This window comes from Notamacropus eugenii, chromosome 2, assembly GCF_028372415.1.
Source record: "Notamacropus eugenii isolate mMacEug1 chromosome 2, mMacEug1.pri_v2, whole genome shotgun sequence".
Classification (NCBI taxonomy): Eukaryota; Metazoa; Chordata; class Mammalia; order Diprotodontia; family Macropodidae; genus Notamacropus; species Notamacropus eugenii.
In genome coordinates, this window is record NC_092873.1 from 485,237,555 (window position 1) to 485,254,954 (window position 17,400).

Consider the following 17,400-nt stretch of genomic DNA (forward strand, 5'->3'; position numbering starts at 1 on the left):
CTGTTGATTAAAACAAATGCTGTAATATCCTAAAAATGAGCTATTTTTCTTTACAACTCATGGAAATTTAAAGGCGCAGAGATACATGGAAGGAGCCACTTTCCTCATACTAAATAATGAATAAAACAGGATTTTATAGAATGAATCCTTTTCTGTCATGTATTACGTTTATCTGTTCTTCAAATAATACAAGTACATCCCTATTAAAGACCCACTTTAAGGTTTCATCTGTAGTTTCCTCCTCAGTTCAAATATAGATGAGTAGCTAGAAACACAAAGAAAGTGATAGACAATAAATATTATGCAACTATGAGTTCTGTTCTTTATATGTCATCTGTCTGTTCTTATTTGGTCTCAACCATCTTGATTTTGGCAGTAAATTATGCAAGTCATTACTCTTTTGTTATAATGACCTACAGGATATGTTATGCTTTCAAAGAGTTCAAAAATAACATTTCATTGGTTGAATTTAAAGACAAAATTTGAGACAAGTTCTATAAAGAGATCTCTTAAGAAGCTGGAGAAAAAAATTCATCATTTGATATAAGAATCAAGAGTAAGGAATATGAGAAAAATTGAAATACTGGTTTGTTGGCTGGCTCTACTTTAGCTTTACCTTCCAAAAATGTCGGATTCACTCCTCCACAGAAGGCATATTGTGTTTACTCCATATTTCATCTTGTCTATAAGAATAGCCTAAGATAAGAAAACCTCTGTAAACTGTATCTATAGTGTAGTAATGATGTTCAAAAAATAAAGAGGAAATAAAGTTATTCTGGAAAGATCTGTTCTTAGTGAAGTTAATTACTGACTCTTTGGGATAACTGCTTCCTTTTTTAAGATGTTCAATAGTTAGTCCCTTTAATAATATATCTTACAATTCTGCCAGGAAGCCAAGTCCATTTTCTACTCTCCTTCCTTTTTTGAAAGTTAGGACATTTGTCCTTCAGTTCTCCAGGACACTTCTCCAGGCACTCAAGGATCAAGGACAATGGCTCAGTAATCACATATGCCAGTTCTTTCAGTACCTGGGATGTAATTCATCTGAGTCAGATGAATCTGCTCATTTAGAGCTCATCTAGAGTATCTTTTCTTTGTATTTTTGTTTTTCCAAGTTTCAACACCCTATTAACCAACAAGGATTTTACTCTGTCTAGTGCCAAGATAATTCTCCTTCAAAGAGAAAACAAAGCAAAATGAAAGTTGAGTAGTTCTGTCTCTCTCCATCATTAGTTATCATTATCCCGTTTCTTCTTTGATTTTCCTCTCTTCCTCAATATAGGTAACAAACCCAAACCTCTTTTTGTTGTCCCGTTTTCCTTTTTAGCCTCCACTTACTCTGCTCTTTAGTATTCTCAACATTTTCTTAAGAACCATATCCCACTTTTTTAATGCTCTTAATTGTCATTTATAGGCCCCACATTTAACATTGTCATTCAATGGCTTCTTCTCGGAAGCTTACTTCATTCAGATCCTGGTGGTTACTACCCACTAGCTTCCAGTTCATTTTCCGTCCTTTCTCAAGTTCAGCTATTTTTCTTTCTAACCCACAATCAATTCTTATACTTGGAGATTTCAACTTACAAATCAATGTCTCCTCAAATACCCTGGCTTCCTAGTTTATCACCTTCAGCTCTTCTGGCATAAAGCTTTACTTTACTTTAGCCATATACAGAGATGGTCATCAATCAATCCATCAGTCAGCCGGTGTTTATGAAAATGGTCCCTAAGATGCATCATAAAGGGAAAGAAGGTAAAAAGGATGTTCCACGCATGGGAAACATCTAGAGAAAAAGTAGCAGGGGGAGATGGAGTGTCACTGTCATGTGTGAATAAAAGAGATAAAGCCAGTTACTTAATGTCCACAGAGTCTGAAAAGACAGGCTGGGGTCAGATCATATAGGGCTTTAAAAGACAAACAGAGTTTATACTTAATCCCAGAGACAAAAGGAAGCCACCGAAATTGGCTGAATAGGGGAGAAGTCACATGGCTAGATGTATCTATTACTTTTCTTTTTAAAAAAATTCATTAGGGGACAGCTAGGTGGCACAGTAGATACAGCACTAGTCCTGGAGTCAGGAGGACCTGAATGCAAATGTGACCTCAGACAATTAAGTTGTGTGACCCTGGGCAAGTCACTTAACCCCAACTGCCTCCAAAAAAAAAAATTCCAATAAAAAACCCCAAACAATAAAATAAGGGAACTAAGAAAAAAATATTCTTGGACATAATAGTTTTCTAGGAGGGAAGGGGAAATCTAGGTAATTAAAAACACAAACTAGCTATTTTTAAAAAGAAACTGAAATACAGACAGAAAGTTCCCAGTGTTTTGCCAAGTATTATAGATTCAGAAATAAGACTTTTATGCCATGTCCTTTCATTTTTCTTCATGCTTTTATTGTGAGAGGGAAAAATGCCCTATGATTAAAAAGTTTTCCTTAAAGTTTTATCCTATCATTGTTTTAAAGAGAAAATTACAAATACAAAAAGAAGTTTCTTTTGTTTAAAATAATTAGTTGGAAATAAAATCTCTAATCTTAATGTAAATAATATCTCTTTAATTAACCAGAATATAGTCTTACTGGTCTCTTACCCCTTTATCCCTATATTTCAAGTTATACAGTACTTAGAATTATAGGAGCCTAGAGCTGGAAAGGAACTCAGGTCACCTAGTCCAACTTCTACTTAATAATAAGAGCTAAGTTTTAAATTGCACTTGAAGGTTGACAAAGCACTTCATATATGTTAACTCACTTGATTCTTACAATACTGAGAAACAGGTGCCATTACTATCTCTATTTTACAGGCAAGAAAACTAAGGCTGGAAGAAGTTAACTGACTTGCCCAGGACCATACAGTAAGTATCTGAGTGTCTGAGGCAGGATTCAAATTCCAGTTTTCTAGACTCCATGCCCAAGTGCTTTATCCTCTTTGCTCTCTAGCTGCCTACTTGGCCTCTTCTGTTTTCAGTCCCTTAGAGACCATGGTTGTGATTGCTTGTGTGGTTAAACAATAATCCAAAGACACAAAATGGAAAGCCTAATAGACATGAGCAGTTGGAGGTGATTTAGAAAAGAATATTTATGGAGTCCACTTTGTGCACAGGACACTTATTCCATCAAACTCGTGATATTAGACTCTGAAGGGAAATACAACACAATTAAAATACTTGACACTTAAGTTGAGAAAGCTTTCAGTATAAAAGAAAATATGGGGAAAATATACTAAAAACTCACACAAAAGTAATAATTCAGTATCGATTTAAAACAGAAGGTTAAACAAAAATAATGAGGAGCTGTTAGGATATATAGAGTAACTGGAGCCTGTAAGAGCTACCCAAGAAGGGCTCACACAGACTGACACAAGAGACAGCTTATATTAATAAAATACTATAAGTATGATAGTATTTACAAATTACTTGACACACCAATCCTTGTGATGGATAGGGAAAGTATCACCTTTTTTATATATGACAAAATTGAGGACAACAGAAATGAAAGAAAATAATAGCAATGGTGACTATTTATATGACCCTTTAAAGTTTATAAAACATTTTATGTACATTTTCTCATGTGATGAAGTGACTTTGATGAAGATATTATAGCTGGAGTGGCTAAGAGCTGACTGCTTTCAGCATATGGAAATTTGCCTTGGCTTAAGCTTATCCATCATCATTAGAAATTTAAGAAATTGAAATCTTTGATAAGAAAGATACTAACTTTTCACATTCCACATCCATCTGCCATAAGAATTCTCAGTTAGGGGCGGAGCCAAGATGGCAGAGTAGAAAGACACACATACGCTAGCTCCGAACCCACAGCCCATAAAATATCTGTACGAAAGAATTCTCAGCAAATTCTGGGGCAGCAGAAGCAACAGAACAATGAAGCGGAGGAGATTTCTGTTCCAGAGAGCCCTGAAAACCTCTCGCGAAAGGTCCATCGTGCCCCTGACCTGGAGCCAAGCCCAGCCCTGCCTTGGCCTCGTGGCACAGAAAGGAGCGGATCAGAGTGGGCTGCAGGGATAGAATCTCCAGCAGCCATGCAGGTCCCTCCACCCACGGGCCCCAAAGGTTGGTGAGAGGGGAGTGGGGTGCCCCCATAACTCAGGCCCCCTCGGGAGGCAGCAGCAGAGGCGGGAGCAGACCAGGGCTCCCCAAGCAGGCAGGAGCACGGATCCATTGTTGAAGGTCTCTGCATAAACCCCCTGAGGGAACTGAGCCCATGAGCCCTTGAGGTGGCCCTGCCCCCACCTGAGCAGCTGAACTTAATCTCACACTGAATAGCAGCCCCGCCCCCGCCAAAAGCCCTGAGGCTGGGAAGCAGCATTTGAATCTCAGACCCCAAGCGCTGGATGGGAGGATCTGGAGGCAAAGTGGGTGTGAAAAGAATACTCAGAAGTCAAGTCACTGGCTGGAAAAATGCCCAGAAAAGGGAAAAAAAATAAGACTACAGAAGGTTACTTTCTTGGGGAACAGGCATTTCCTCCCTTCCTTTCTGATGAGGAAGAACAATGCTTACCATCAGGGAAAGACACAGAACTCAAGGCTTCTGTATCCCAGACCACCCAATGGACTCAGGCCATGGAAGAGCTCAAAAAGGATTTTGAAAATCAAGTTAAAGAGGTGGAGGAAAAACTGGGAAGAGAAATGAGAGAGATGAAAGAAAAGCATGAAAAGCAGGTCAGCACCCTGCTAAAGGAGACCCAAAAAAATGCTGAAGAAAATAACACCTTGAAAAATAGGCTAACTCAACTGGCAAAAGAGGTTCAAAAAGCCAATGAGGAGAAGAATGCTTTAAAATGCAGAATTAGCCAAATGGAAAAGGAGGTTCAAAAGCTCACTGAAGAAAATAGTTCTTTCAAAATTAGAATGGAACAGATGGAGGCCAATGACTTTATGAGAAACCAAGAAATCACAAAACAAAACCAAAAGAATGAAAAAATGGAAGATAATGTGAAATATCTCATTGGAAAAACAATTGACCTGGAAAATAGATCCAGGAGAGACAATGTAAAAGTTCTGGGACTACCTGAAAACCATGATCAAAAGAAGAGCCTAGACATCATCTTCCATGAAATTATCAAGGAAAACTGCCCTGAGATTCTAGAACCAGAGGGCAAAATAAATATTCAAGGAATCCACAGAACACCGCATGAAAGAGATCCAAAAAGAGAAACTCCTAGGAACATTGTGGCCAAATTCCAGAATTCCCAGGTGAAAGAGAAAATATTGCAAGCACCTAGAAAGAAACAATTCAAGTATTGTGGAAATACAATCAGGATAACACAAGATCTAGCACCCTCTACATTAAGGGATCAAAGGGCATGGAATAGGATATTCCAGAAGTCAAAGGAACTAGGACTAAAACCAAGAATCACCTACCCAGCAAAACTGAGTATAATACTTCAGGGGAAAAATTGGTCTTTCAATGAAATAGAGGATTTTCAAGCATTCTTGATGAAAAGATCAGAGCTGAAAAGAAAATTTGACTTTCAAACACAAGAATGAAGAGAAGCATGAAAAGGTAAACAGCAACGAGAAGTTATAAGGGACTTTTGCTAAAGTTGAACTGTTTACATTCCTCCATGGATAGACAATATTTTTAACTCTTGAAACTTTTCAGTATCTGGGTACTGGGTGGGATTACACACACATACATGCACACGCACACACACATAGAGACAGAGTGCACAGAGTGAACCGAAGAGGAGGGGATCATATCTTAAAAAAATGAAATCAAGCAGTGAGAGAGAAATATATTGGGAGGAGAAATGGAATGGGGCAAATTATCTCTCATAAAAGAGGCAAGCAAAAGACTTATTAGTGGAGGGAAAAAGAGGGGAGGTGAGAGAAAAACATGAAGTTTACTCTCATCACATTCCACTAAAGGAAGGAATAAAATGCACACTCATTTTGGTATGAAAACCTATCTTACAATACAGGAAAGTGGGGGATAAGGGGATAAGCAGGGTAGGGGGGATGATAGAAGGGAGGGCATGGGGAGGAGGGAGCAATTTGAGGTCGACACTCATGGAGAGGGACAGGATCAAAAGAGAGAATAGAAGTAATGGGGGACAGGATAGGATGGAGGGAAATATAGTTAGTCTTATACAACACAACTATTATGGAAGTCATTTGCAAAACTGCACAGATATGGCCTATGTTGAATTGCTTGCCTTCCAAAGGGAAGGGGTGGAGAGGGAGGGAGGAAGAGAAGTTGGAACTCAAAGTTTTAGGAACAACTGTCGAGTATTGTTCTTGCTACTAGGAAATAAGAAATACAGGTGAAGGGGTATAGAAAGTTATTTGGCCCTACAGGACAAAAGAGAAGATGGAGACAAGGGCAGAGAGGGATGATAGAAGAGAGGGCAGATTGGTGATAGAGGCAATTAGAATGCTCGGTGTTTTGGGGTGGGGGAGGGGATAAAAGGGGAGAAAATTTGTAACCCAAAATTTTGTGAAAATGAATGTTAAAAGTTAAATAAAAAAATTAAAAAAAAAGAATTCTCAGTTAAAATGAATCCTTGAAAAATCAATGTTCAAACACAAGCTAAAAACCAATTACTTTTAAAGTCTGTACTCAAAAAATCCAAACAGTAGTTTTTCTTATGTCAGCTAACAATCTATTATAAGACCAAGGAACAAATGACTAAATCCTCTAAAACCACACAATGCAACTCATACTTAACAAGAGGTTCCAAAATATGCTGATCTCAGGCAAAGATCTTAGTACCTAAAAGGGAAACAATAGCAAAATGCATTTATATCCAATCCTTCCCTTTCAAGAAGTCTTAAAGCACTACTAATTGGAACAGTGAATACTTGGCAATGACTACCAACTTTTCCAATAAATAGTAAATATATTTTCTAAACTTATTGGTTTTTTTTTGTTTTGTATTTTTAGGAAGACGAGCCAAATGGACTTTTTTAAGGCCAATGTTACTTTCTGATTTTATGTTTCAAAATTATACTAACTTTTAAACCACTGGGTTATTATTTAGCATTATGAAGGTATAACTTAATAAAGTACTTAATTTACAATCACAGTAACCAAGAAGTGGGGATTCTGACTCAAAAAAACCCCAACCAAAACCCTACTTAAAATGCCCAGAAAGTAAATATATACACCCATATGGAATATAAGGAAGAAAAAAGGATTCTAGGAACAAATGTGCAATTTTATTCTTTGGTTACAAATTATGTCCCATATGACTACAAAATGGGAAAACTAAAGCAAGAAGTAGGCATTAGTAATAACGAACATCTGTATGGTGCTTATAGGTTTGCAAAGGACTTTACCTGCAGTATTCTGTTCAAGATAGTACAAGTATTATTATCCTCATTTTCACAGATGGGAAAATTGAGGATGTGATTGCCCAAAGTTCCAGAGTTAGCAGGTACCAAAGACCAAATAAAAACCTACAGCACTTTTTACATAATAATGTATTTATTACTTAAGTTTAACATTATTACCATGAGTCAGATAAATACCAACCTAGCCAGTAGTGTTCTTCATTTATGGATATACTTCAAAACCTGATTAAGGGGACCTAACTGAAATGACATACCATAAAATAATCAGAAAAAAAAGAGATCAAGTATGTTTCACAGCTACAGGGGGGCAGGGGGGGGAGGGGGAAGGAGAAGAGTGCTTAATCAAACAGGTGATATAGATGATCCCAAAAGATAAAACAGAATTTCAATTAGGAAATTGAAAAGGTTTTCTGGAAACAAAAGCAATGGAGCTAAGAAAAAAAAGGAAGCTGTCCACTGGGGGGAAAAGTCTTTGCATCAAACATTTCTAATAAGGCCTTAATATCAAAGACATACTGGGAACTAAAGCAAATATAAAGGCTAAGAACAAATAGATAAGTGAGCAAAAGAGTTGAACAATTAAAAGAACCATAAACTATTAATAACTATTTGAAATCTGCTCCAAATCACTAATAAGAAAAATATTAACAAAATATCTCTAGGGTTTACCTCACAACCAACAAATTGGCAAAGACTGCAAAAGCTGGAAATAGTTAATGTTAGAGAGATTGAGAAAATTTTTAAAAAGGTACACTCTTACACTGCTTGTGGGGTTATCAACTGGTCCAAAGATTGTGTAATGTAAAGAATTTGGAGTTGTGCTAAAAATCTAACTAAATTATACATACCCTTTGATTCCAAGATCTTTTAGCTGAGTGTAAAACCCAAGGAAGTCAAGACAGAAAGAAAATTCCTATACACACAAAAATATTAAAAGTAGCATTTTTTGAGGGAACTAAGAACTGGAAACAAGATAAATGTCCATCAATTAAGGAATGGCTAAAGGAATAATGCATTAATGTAATAGAATATTATTGTTTGTCACATAAACAATTAGTATAATGATTCATACATGACAAACTTTAAATGCACTGATGCAGAGTGAGGTATGTAGAACCCAAGAAACAATATACATAGTGACTATATCAATCTAAGAAAAATAACAAGGAATAAAACAGAACACTGTATAATCATAATAACCAAAATTAGTGTCAGAGAAGAGATGAAAAAAACAACTTCCTTCTTTTGTTGTATAGGTGGGAAACTACAGGTATGTGACACTCTGCATACTATCAGGCTTGGATGATCAATTGATTATTTTTTTCTTAACTGCCTTTTCCTCATTTTTATTTATTTATTTGCTAAGAATAGCTTGGTATAAAGGGGAGGCAAGAAATATATTAAGAAATGGTGATATAAAAACAAAAGATGAAAAATGTAAATTTTAATTGAAAAAAATCTATATATTTCAAAAGAAAAAAATTAGAAAAGGCCTTTAGAAAGGTAAAAACAGCAGGTAGCTGTGCTAAGAAAGACTGCTTCATTTTTTCCCTTTTTTAAAAATACATTTTTTTTTTGCCAAGTTAACGTATTTACCTTTTCCTCCATCTGAATAAAGAATTTTTCTGAATGGCTATGGAAGGGGAGGTAAGAAATGGCAAACTTCCAAACACTATGCAATTATATTCAGTTCTATGAATCTCAGAAACAAAAGAAGGGGCTAAACTTTTTTTTGGTTTAATTTTATTTTCAGTTCTAAATCCTCTCCCTCTCTCTGTCTCTCTCCTACTCATTAAAGAAGGCAAGAAAAACAAAACCATTATAAATATGTATAGTCATGCAAAACCAATTCTCATATTAGTCATGTACAAAAATATAAAAAAATTTTTTAAATGTTTTTCAGTTTGCACTCTGAATTCATCAACTCTCTGTTAGGAAGTGGACATGTTTCATCATGAGTCCTTTGGAACTATGGTTGATCATTATGTTAATCACAGTTACTAAAGCTTTCCACGCTGATTTATCTTTACAGTATTGCTAGTACTGTATAAACTGTTCTGCTGGTTCTTCTCATTTCACTTTGCATCAATTCATACAAGTCTTCCCAGACTGTTCTGAAACCATTCCCTTCATCATTTCTTTTAACATAACAACATTCCATTCAGCCATTCCCCAAATGACGCACATCCCCTCAGTTTCCAATTCTTTATCACCAGCAAAAGAACTGCTATAAATATTTTCATACTAATGCATTCTTTTCCTCTTTTTTTGGTCTCATTGGGGTATACAGACCTAGAAATGGTATCGATGGGCCCAAGGGCTTGCTCAGTTCTATAGCTTTTTAGTTACTCACAGCTTCACTAACAATGTATTAATGTTTCTACTTTCTCTGATAGGGCTGTAACTTTCTGAAGAGGTCTTGATAAATTACCATATATACTTCAATGACTACAGTAAAATACTCCTGTTTCTAAGAATTCTCTAGATTTAAACCAACTGTTAAAACAAAAAAAGCTGGCTACAAAAGAAATGGTACATAAATAAGGAAAGCTTATATCAAGTTGGAACATTTCATTGCTATTTTATACAAGGAAAAGGGTTATCCATGAAAATAAGCCATGGTAAGCATTTTGAACAAAAAATAGTCAAATGTACCATACTAAAAGCTCTTCCTCTAGTAGAGAGGCTCCAAAACTTATTTGGCCTACCACCTCCTTTTCAAAAAAAAAAAAAAAATTACTCAATGCCCCCATGTTCATCTATTTTCTTTAATCCTTTAATGTTTTTTTTCATATTTTAAAAATATTTTTAAATGAAGCATCTGAAATAATTTATTGTGAATTTGTGAGGTTTTACCTGCATTGAAATTTTGATGATACAATATTGCATCATGTAACTGTATAGTACCATATTGTAAACAAGTCATTACTTGCACATATTCCTGATTCATTCTGGACTTCTTGACAGCGGTTGACATGCTTACTTGCCAACACTTGCCTATTAAGACCTGTTGGCAGACTTGACCACTGATTGGTTATAACTTGTATTTTGTGTGTTTATTTGGAAAATAATGTAATCACCATGACTTTAACTCTATTATACGATAGATGAAACACGTATGAATGACTTTTAAAATTTTTCTTATCTTCTCTTTTTTTCCTTATGTTTCTGACACCCTCTCATTTTTATTCAATGCCCCCAAATTGCACCCGAGGCTACTACTGCCTCCCTGGACCATTCCAGCACCCCCCAGGGGGTGGTATCATCCACTTTGGTAACCTATGTAGTTCTTCCCAAATTTCCAGCAAATTTTGCTCAATAATGTGTGAAAAGTATGATGGTTTCACTCTCTTTGCCTAACAGAAAATCTACATGGTTTGACACCATGACAAAACTATTTCTACCAAAAGTGAAAACTTGAGAATCCAACTCAAAAGATCTAATGACTGGTATACAAGGCTACGAAACATTTCTTTCACTTGAGGAGAGCTGGAGTAATCTCTGTAGCTTACCAAATTGAGAGATGAGTTATAAATAGTATGTACACATTTGAGGCCAATTATAATTGAAAATTTTTTATCTTGACTATTCAAAGGGGAAAGCAAAAGGAAAAACAAGTTTGAAAGTATTAAGAATTCTGAACACTTCAATGGCAAATCATGTCTCCAGAGGACTTATAAAGAAGCATGTTACCCACTTCCTACATAGGTGATGGACACAAAGTACAGACACCCACATTTTTGGACATTTTTGCCACTGTGTGCATTTGTCTGGCTTGACTCTCGTGATTGCTAAAAAGGGTTGTTGGTTTTTTTTTCCTCTTGCTTTTTAATGCAAGTGTATGTGGGGGGTGGCGTGCCACAAAAAGGGATACTGAAAGGAAGAAGGCAGCAACATTCATGTTTTCCCCAAAAGAGGCTCATTGTGACATTTTTTTAAAATGCCAGAAAGAGAGGAAAACTCAGAAGGAGGCCCTGATAAGCTGAACAGTTTTGAAAGTAAAGCATAGAATTTATCCTTATACACATGATTTCTACCCCTGATCTCTCTGAGGCCTAGGTCTTGATCCAAAATATTTTTCTCCCACTCCTTAAAACCTCCTCTGTCTGGTATACAGATTCAAGTTTGTCCACTGACATTTTTCCTTTGATTTTTACAATGGCCACTAAATATGGTAAGAGTTTTGCTTTTTTTTTTAATAGCCTCGTACAGCCCTGAAATCATATAAGCCTTAATTCTGTATCTTTGCTTATTATCTGTGATTGTTTACTTTTCTTGGGTTTCTGTCATTTTAACAAGATTGCATATTCAGTTTCTTTCAAACATCCATTTCTTATAGTTTAAAAAAATTAAAAAGGGAACAATTCAAATTCAATTTTGTTTCACTGATAATTATGCTTAACTCTGGAATTTATTTAGGAGGTACAAACTTATTTCTCTTTTGCCTTTCATAACATCATATTGTTTCTTTAACTAAAAAGTAATTTGGGGCAATTTGTACTGTTTTTCCTTTTTAATTTGAAAGGGTTTCTCCTTGTTATTAATGTATAACAAGAGAGTTCTGAACCTAGACCTTAATTGTTGCTTAGTAAGTTAAACTTAGAGTTTTCTTCTGTTAGTGTACCTTGGGCCTACTGATCTGTATTTCCCCAATCAGGTTCCAGTATTTCTCATGTACTTTGGGAGACATGATTTTCTGAAATACAATCATTAGGTTTTTTTTTTAGTTCAGTGTGTTTTCTTTTTCAAAGAACTCTGATCTGAGAAAATCACACTGATACTGTTTCCATTTTTGTACATGACTATCTTGTATTACTGTCAATATTTTGCATAACTGCTTAAATCACATTTCTTTGTCCTGAGTTAGGTTCATAGGTTCAAAAGTTCAGTTTTCTTCTCTGAGTTAAGTTTAAAAGTTCAGTTTCCCTATAAATCACTTTAATAAAAGGAAATCTGTTATCTCTATACCACTAGCCATCCTGGACCAATTAGAGGAAACCATATACCATTAATTATTCTTGCAGGCAGACTAAATCAATCAGAATTTCCTAGTAACAAGATGGGAGGAGGGGTTCCTAGCCCTCCCATTCCCAATTTCCAACCAATCATACTGTTTTTTCAATCTGTGATGCTGCCTTCCATTTTTTGGAGACACCTCCTTTTATCTATAAAAATTATCTGGGAGCCCTCATTTGGGGTCTTAGCTTGCTGAGGAGGCTGGAACTCTGTTTGTTGGTAAATTTGCACTTTGCTAATAAACTGATCATGTTCAAAGCTTTGTGCCTCAGTTTACCTTAATTTCAATTGTGACAGATTTTTAGATTATTTCTACATATTCTATCTTTAAAGTCAGTTCTCAGAGGTTTTAGAGATTTCATATGTTTTAATTCTACTTGCTTGTGATTCTGTTAATTTTCCTTACATTTCTGCATTTTCTAGTTCTAAATCTGCGATTTTCTTTTCTAGACAATATATTGTTTATGAAAAGATATTCTAACATCTGCTCTAAAGTCTATATTTTCATTTATAATTTTTAATTTCTTCTCTGAAAATTCAGAATACTATATTCATTATAACCTTATTTCTTATTACAATTTCCTTATTATACTTTTGAATTATTCTGAATATTCTTATAGTTGATCAGTTAAAATTTTTAGGATTCTCAAGGTAATGCTGTAATGCTTTTTTTTTTTATCATTAGTTATTTAATAATTTTATTTTCACTCTACAGTGTTTATTCACTATATCATTTTCTTAATTTTTTATTAGTCTCTCTGCTGGTTTTGTCACAAAGCCTTTCCCAAAAAGTTTTCTTTTTGTTATTTTTGTCTACTTTTCACATTTTTGCTATTCATTATCTACCTCTGACCCATTCCTCCAGTTCTTGTTTTAGAGCCATGTCTTTCTGATTGGTTTAAAGTTCCTCATAAATAGCTGACTTCATATCCACCAGGCTGTACTCCAATCATTTCCTGCCTTGTCACCAAACCAGTCCTACTGGTTTGTATTCCTCATCTCTATACATAATCAAATTAAAACTACAATTCAAGGGAAGGGAAGGAAAGGAAAGGAAGGGAAGGAAAGGAAAGGAATGGAAAGGGTAGATCAATCAATGGCCCTAAGAGTCTACTCACAATCTCTGCGACTTCCCAGATGAAAACAAGTCCTTATCCTCTAATCCTCTATATGTAGTCTTCCCTGTTAGAATGTAAGCTTTTGGAGGGCATATATCTTGTATGTGTATCACCAATGCTCATTACAGTGCCTAGGACATTGCTACTGTTGATGTCTAGTTGTTTTCAGTTGTGTCTCACTCTTTATGACCTCATTTGGGGTTTTACTGGCAAAGATACTTTAATGGTTTGTTATTTCTTTCTCATTTTAAAGATAAGGAAATGGAAACAAACACAGTTAAGTATTTGGCCATCTGCGGCCAAACTTGAACTGAGGAAGATGAGTCTTCCTGACTTCAGGCCCAACACTCTGTCAGCTGTACCACCCAGCTGTCTGCCTCACACACAGTGAGCATTTAATAAATTCTTTTCCCTTCATTCATTATATTCTAAGGTAACTGAGGTGAGCTGAAAAGACATGACCTTTTATTCAATCATTTTGCTAGAAGTGTACTTTTAAAATAGTCGATTAATGGCACCTATACTTTTTCCTTAGTTCATTACTTCTCTTAATCTCATATACACTTCATTCCTTCATAAAAATATTTACCAGTTTGTCTTGTCTGGTAAATACTTTTATATTATTATGGTATAATGGTATTATGGTATAGTCATTATATACTGTATGTTCTTCAGCAAGAACTGATTTTGTAAACAGGCATCCAATTGTTTCCCAGTAGACTATTAATTGCTTCTCTTACAAAAGCCATCTTAAACCTGAATTTAGGAACAATATATAATCTTAATTATACCAATATCTTGAAAATTTATGACTCAGAATTAGTTATATAAGGGAAAGGGAAAAAAAAGCATAATAAAATTGAAAGATTTGCCGTTCTTACTTACAATCAGGCAAAAGATAAACACTGAAGACGGTGAAATAATGAATGACAGAAAAAGCAACATGTAGTTTATATAATACAAATATGAAATTATAATCCTACTAATTTAAGTATAGTTCTGTTACTTACCACATAATGACTTGTAAAGTAGTTACTTATATAACATTTTGTATCTCCTGCTACATCAGTCTATCTCCTATCTCACATGGTGCTAGCCACAGTACTTTGTACAAAGAAGGTGTTGCATTTATTGAATGAGCAAATAACTGAATATACTTACCCTTCGAAATGACACAACATAAAAAGTATCTCCCCTCCTTCGGATAGCTTCAAAGAAGTCTTGATAACTTCTAGGTGAGGCATAATAAACTTGTAGTTCACTCCCTGAATTGCTATGGAAACAAGGAAAAAAGAGAAAGGTGTTACTTGCACATGAGGATACTTATGCCTCATATGATTGCCTTTCATTTTAAGGATACTAATGTTTCCATTTAAAGGATTTCTCCTAGTAATGTATACTTCTGGAAATAATTACTAGAAATAACATTAATTTAATCCAAGATATTATCTAGACATCCAAATCTGAAACAAGTGAAAATATTTGAAAACCAAGTTAGAAAATTTTCTAACTCATTTAATCCCAAATCATATTTCTATTTTTCAAGTGGCCAAGAGACTAAAATTGTGGCAAAAGAACCAAAATATTAGCCTACAATTATCAGAAAAATGTGCAAATTTTCTTTGCAAAATAATAGCTTTATAAGCAACTACTATTTATAAAAAGCAAGCCTCACAATTCCTACCCCTTCATAAATTGTTTTAACCTTTTCAAAAACTGAAAAACAAAAACATACCAATAAACTGTGTGATTTGGTGAATTTTTGAAAAATTTACACAGCAATAACTAAGCTACTCTCACTATTTGTGCCAGCTGTATAATATGCCATATCAGTATAGACACGTTATATATAAGTGTATATATATATATATATATATATATATATATATATATATATGTATGTATATATATATAAAAGATTAAAAATCAATTGCAAGAACTCCAATTCCTATTCTACATAAAAGACATGGTAAATTCTGGAAGAAGTATAATCTAAAAACCAAACAAAGATGGCATAATAAGAAGCCCACCTCCTTCCCAAACTTCTCTGACAATAATCTAAGAACACCAGACTAAGTGATATTTGAGAAATAAAAGAAGAAACCACACTGTCCTCAAATTCAAATCTACTGGCAAGAGACTAGGGCAGGAACTGTGATGGGGAAGGATGGGAACAAAAATTCAGCACCCAGATGATAGAGGTAGCCAAGCAGAGTGTGAACTCAGCACAGTTCCAGACCTCTTCTAGAGGAGACAGGAACTCAGATTTAGTGCTCCGAGTCCAAAGTATGGGGTCATCCAGAGAAGATCTGGGACTCAGTCACCTTCCCAGGACAGGAAAAAGAGGATGGATCTCTGACTTAGCCCTCAGAGCTTTCAGCTAGGTCAGCAGAACTGGGTTACCTACAGCAGACTGCTATGAAAGATTAAATAAACAAAAAAAAGATAAAGACCTATATGATTACAGAGATATCCAAGACAAACCCAGAAGAGAATCATTCTACAATACCTCCAAGCAAAGCCTTAAACAAAACTACAGTTTTTGCACAAGACACATAAAAATTGCTAGATGAAATGCTACAAGAGGTTTTGTGTTAAAATATGATTCTATAAATGAAATGACAGAAGAATTGAGAATATGAGAAGAATGGGAGCCAAAATGGAAGACTAGCAGGTGTGACAGATGATTAACTGGATCTTTATTTTACTGGACCCTCAAATTATTCCAATCAGTATTAATAAGCTTTATATGATTCCACAGAGGTGGTAAGTATAAGTTCTGATAGTAGGCCTCAAAGCTGCAAACTGCAGAATATAAGTTCACTTGCTTAATCATAGGAAGCTAACTAGAGTGCCACCATCCTTGTCTTTCCTTGTTATGTTGACCAAGTCCCATGGTTTTGAGACCAAAGGTGGCTCAATTACATGAAAAGTCTCCTAGCTATTTTTGTTGCCCCTCCATCCCTTGTCATTCTTCTACCGCCCAACATGGGGAGTAGACCATGAACACAAAGCCAATAAGGGAACCTGGTTGCTGGTCTGTGGCCTTTCTACCAGTCCATGGAAGTGCTCATTATCTTGGTAGGACCTCCTGAAAGGTCAAGACAGGCCTGTTAAGGTCTGCTCACTAGCTCATTTGTCAAACAATAGGATTCTGTATTTTGCATAGATCCTCCTGGAGGATCAAGGGCAAGGTCTGTCCACCAATATTTATCTCTGATCTGCTCCACCTGTATTGCTCAGGTATCAAGTGCTACAAAACTAAGGCCCTGAAGGAAGGGGGCATCTCAGATTGTGAAGAAGATCTGGGGTCCATTTCATTACAAGGGGCCATGGGCCCGTTAATAAAGTACCATTGGCTCAGAGCTCTGCCTCAGTGATTTTTCTTGCAGATTGGACAATTTTGAAAATCCCCACAAAGGAAGTAGTATAGTGAGCTTCCCTCCTCCCAGTACTTTTCCAAACAGATGTAAAAAATGCACCAGACAAAATCCTGATGGGAAATTCAAGAAAATATCACAGTGAGTAACTTCTCCAGCCCAAGATGACAAAAGAAAAGAGGTGTGGGGACACCTACAACAGGGTCTGGTCAGAAGTAGCCTAATGAAGTACTTAAATGTCTAGGGAGAAATATCAGAAAAAGAAGTGGTCCTAGACTCGTATTGGGATATTACAGAGAACAGGTGCTCCTGGGAGCTCTGTTACTCATTACCCAGTTTTGGGTCACAGATTCAAGTTGAATGAGAAAGGAACTTGGGCCAAGACATAATGTTTTAGGGAAAGGAATGGCCACAGGCCATAGAAGGTATAAGATGAGAAGAGGAAGGGTGAGAAACAGTAAGGCTGTGACTCAGATACAAAGAGCAGAGCAGGTTCTCAGTCCCAATTTCTAATTCAGTCTGAAAGCCTGAGGATGAATAACTACAGCAGAAACCACAGACCAAAGGGGA

The 17,400-nt window shown here is 35.7% G+C and overlaps 1 protein-coding gene across 4 annotated transcripts in view; it reads right to left on the reverse strand.

Moving 5' to 3' along the window:
* Window positions 1-17,400, reverse strand: part of ATF6 (activating transcription factor 6) — a 206,422-nt gene that overhangs the window by 92,632 nt on the left and 96,390 nt on the right. For 2 of the 4 annotated variants that reach the window (XM_072648819.1, XM_072648818.1), the window contains 2 exons: window positions 14,612-14,723; window positions 115-265 (listed from right to left, as the gene is read on the reverse strand). In XM_072648819.1, coding sequence (XP_072504920.1) covers window positions 248-265; window positions 14,612-14,723 — 130 coding nt within the window. In that variant the 3' untranslated portion in view covers window positions 115-247. Of the gene's footprint in view, window positions 1-114; window positions 266-14,611; window positions 14,724-17,400 lie in introns of those variants that run through there. The other 2 variants (XM_072648817.1, XM_072648816.1) reach the window with 1 other exon arrangement.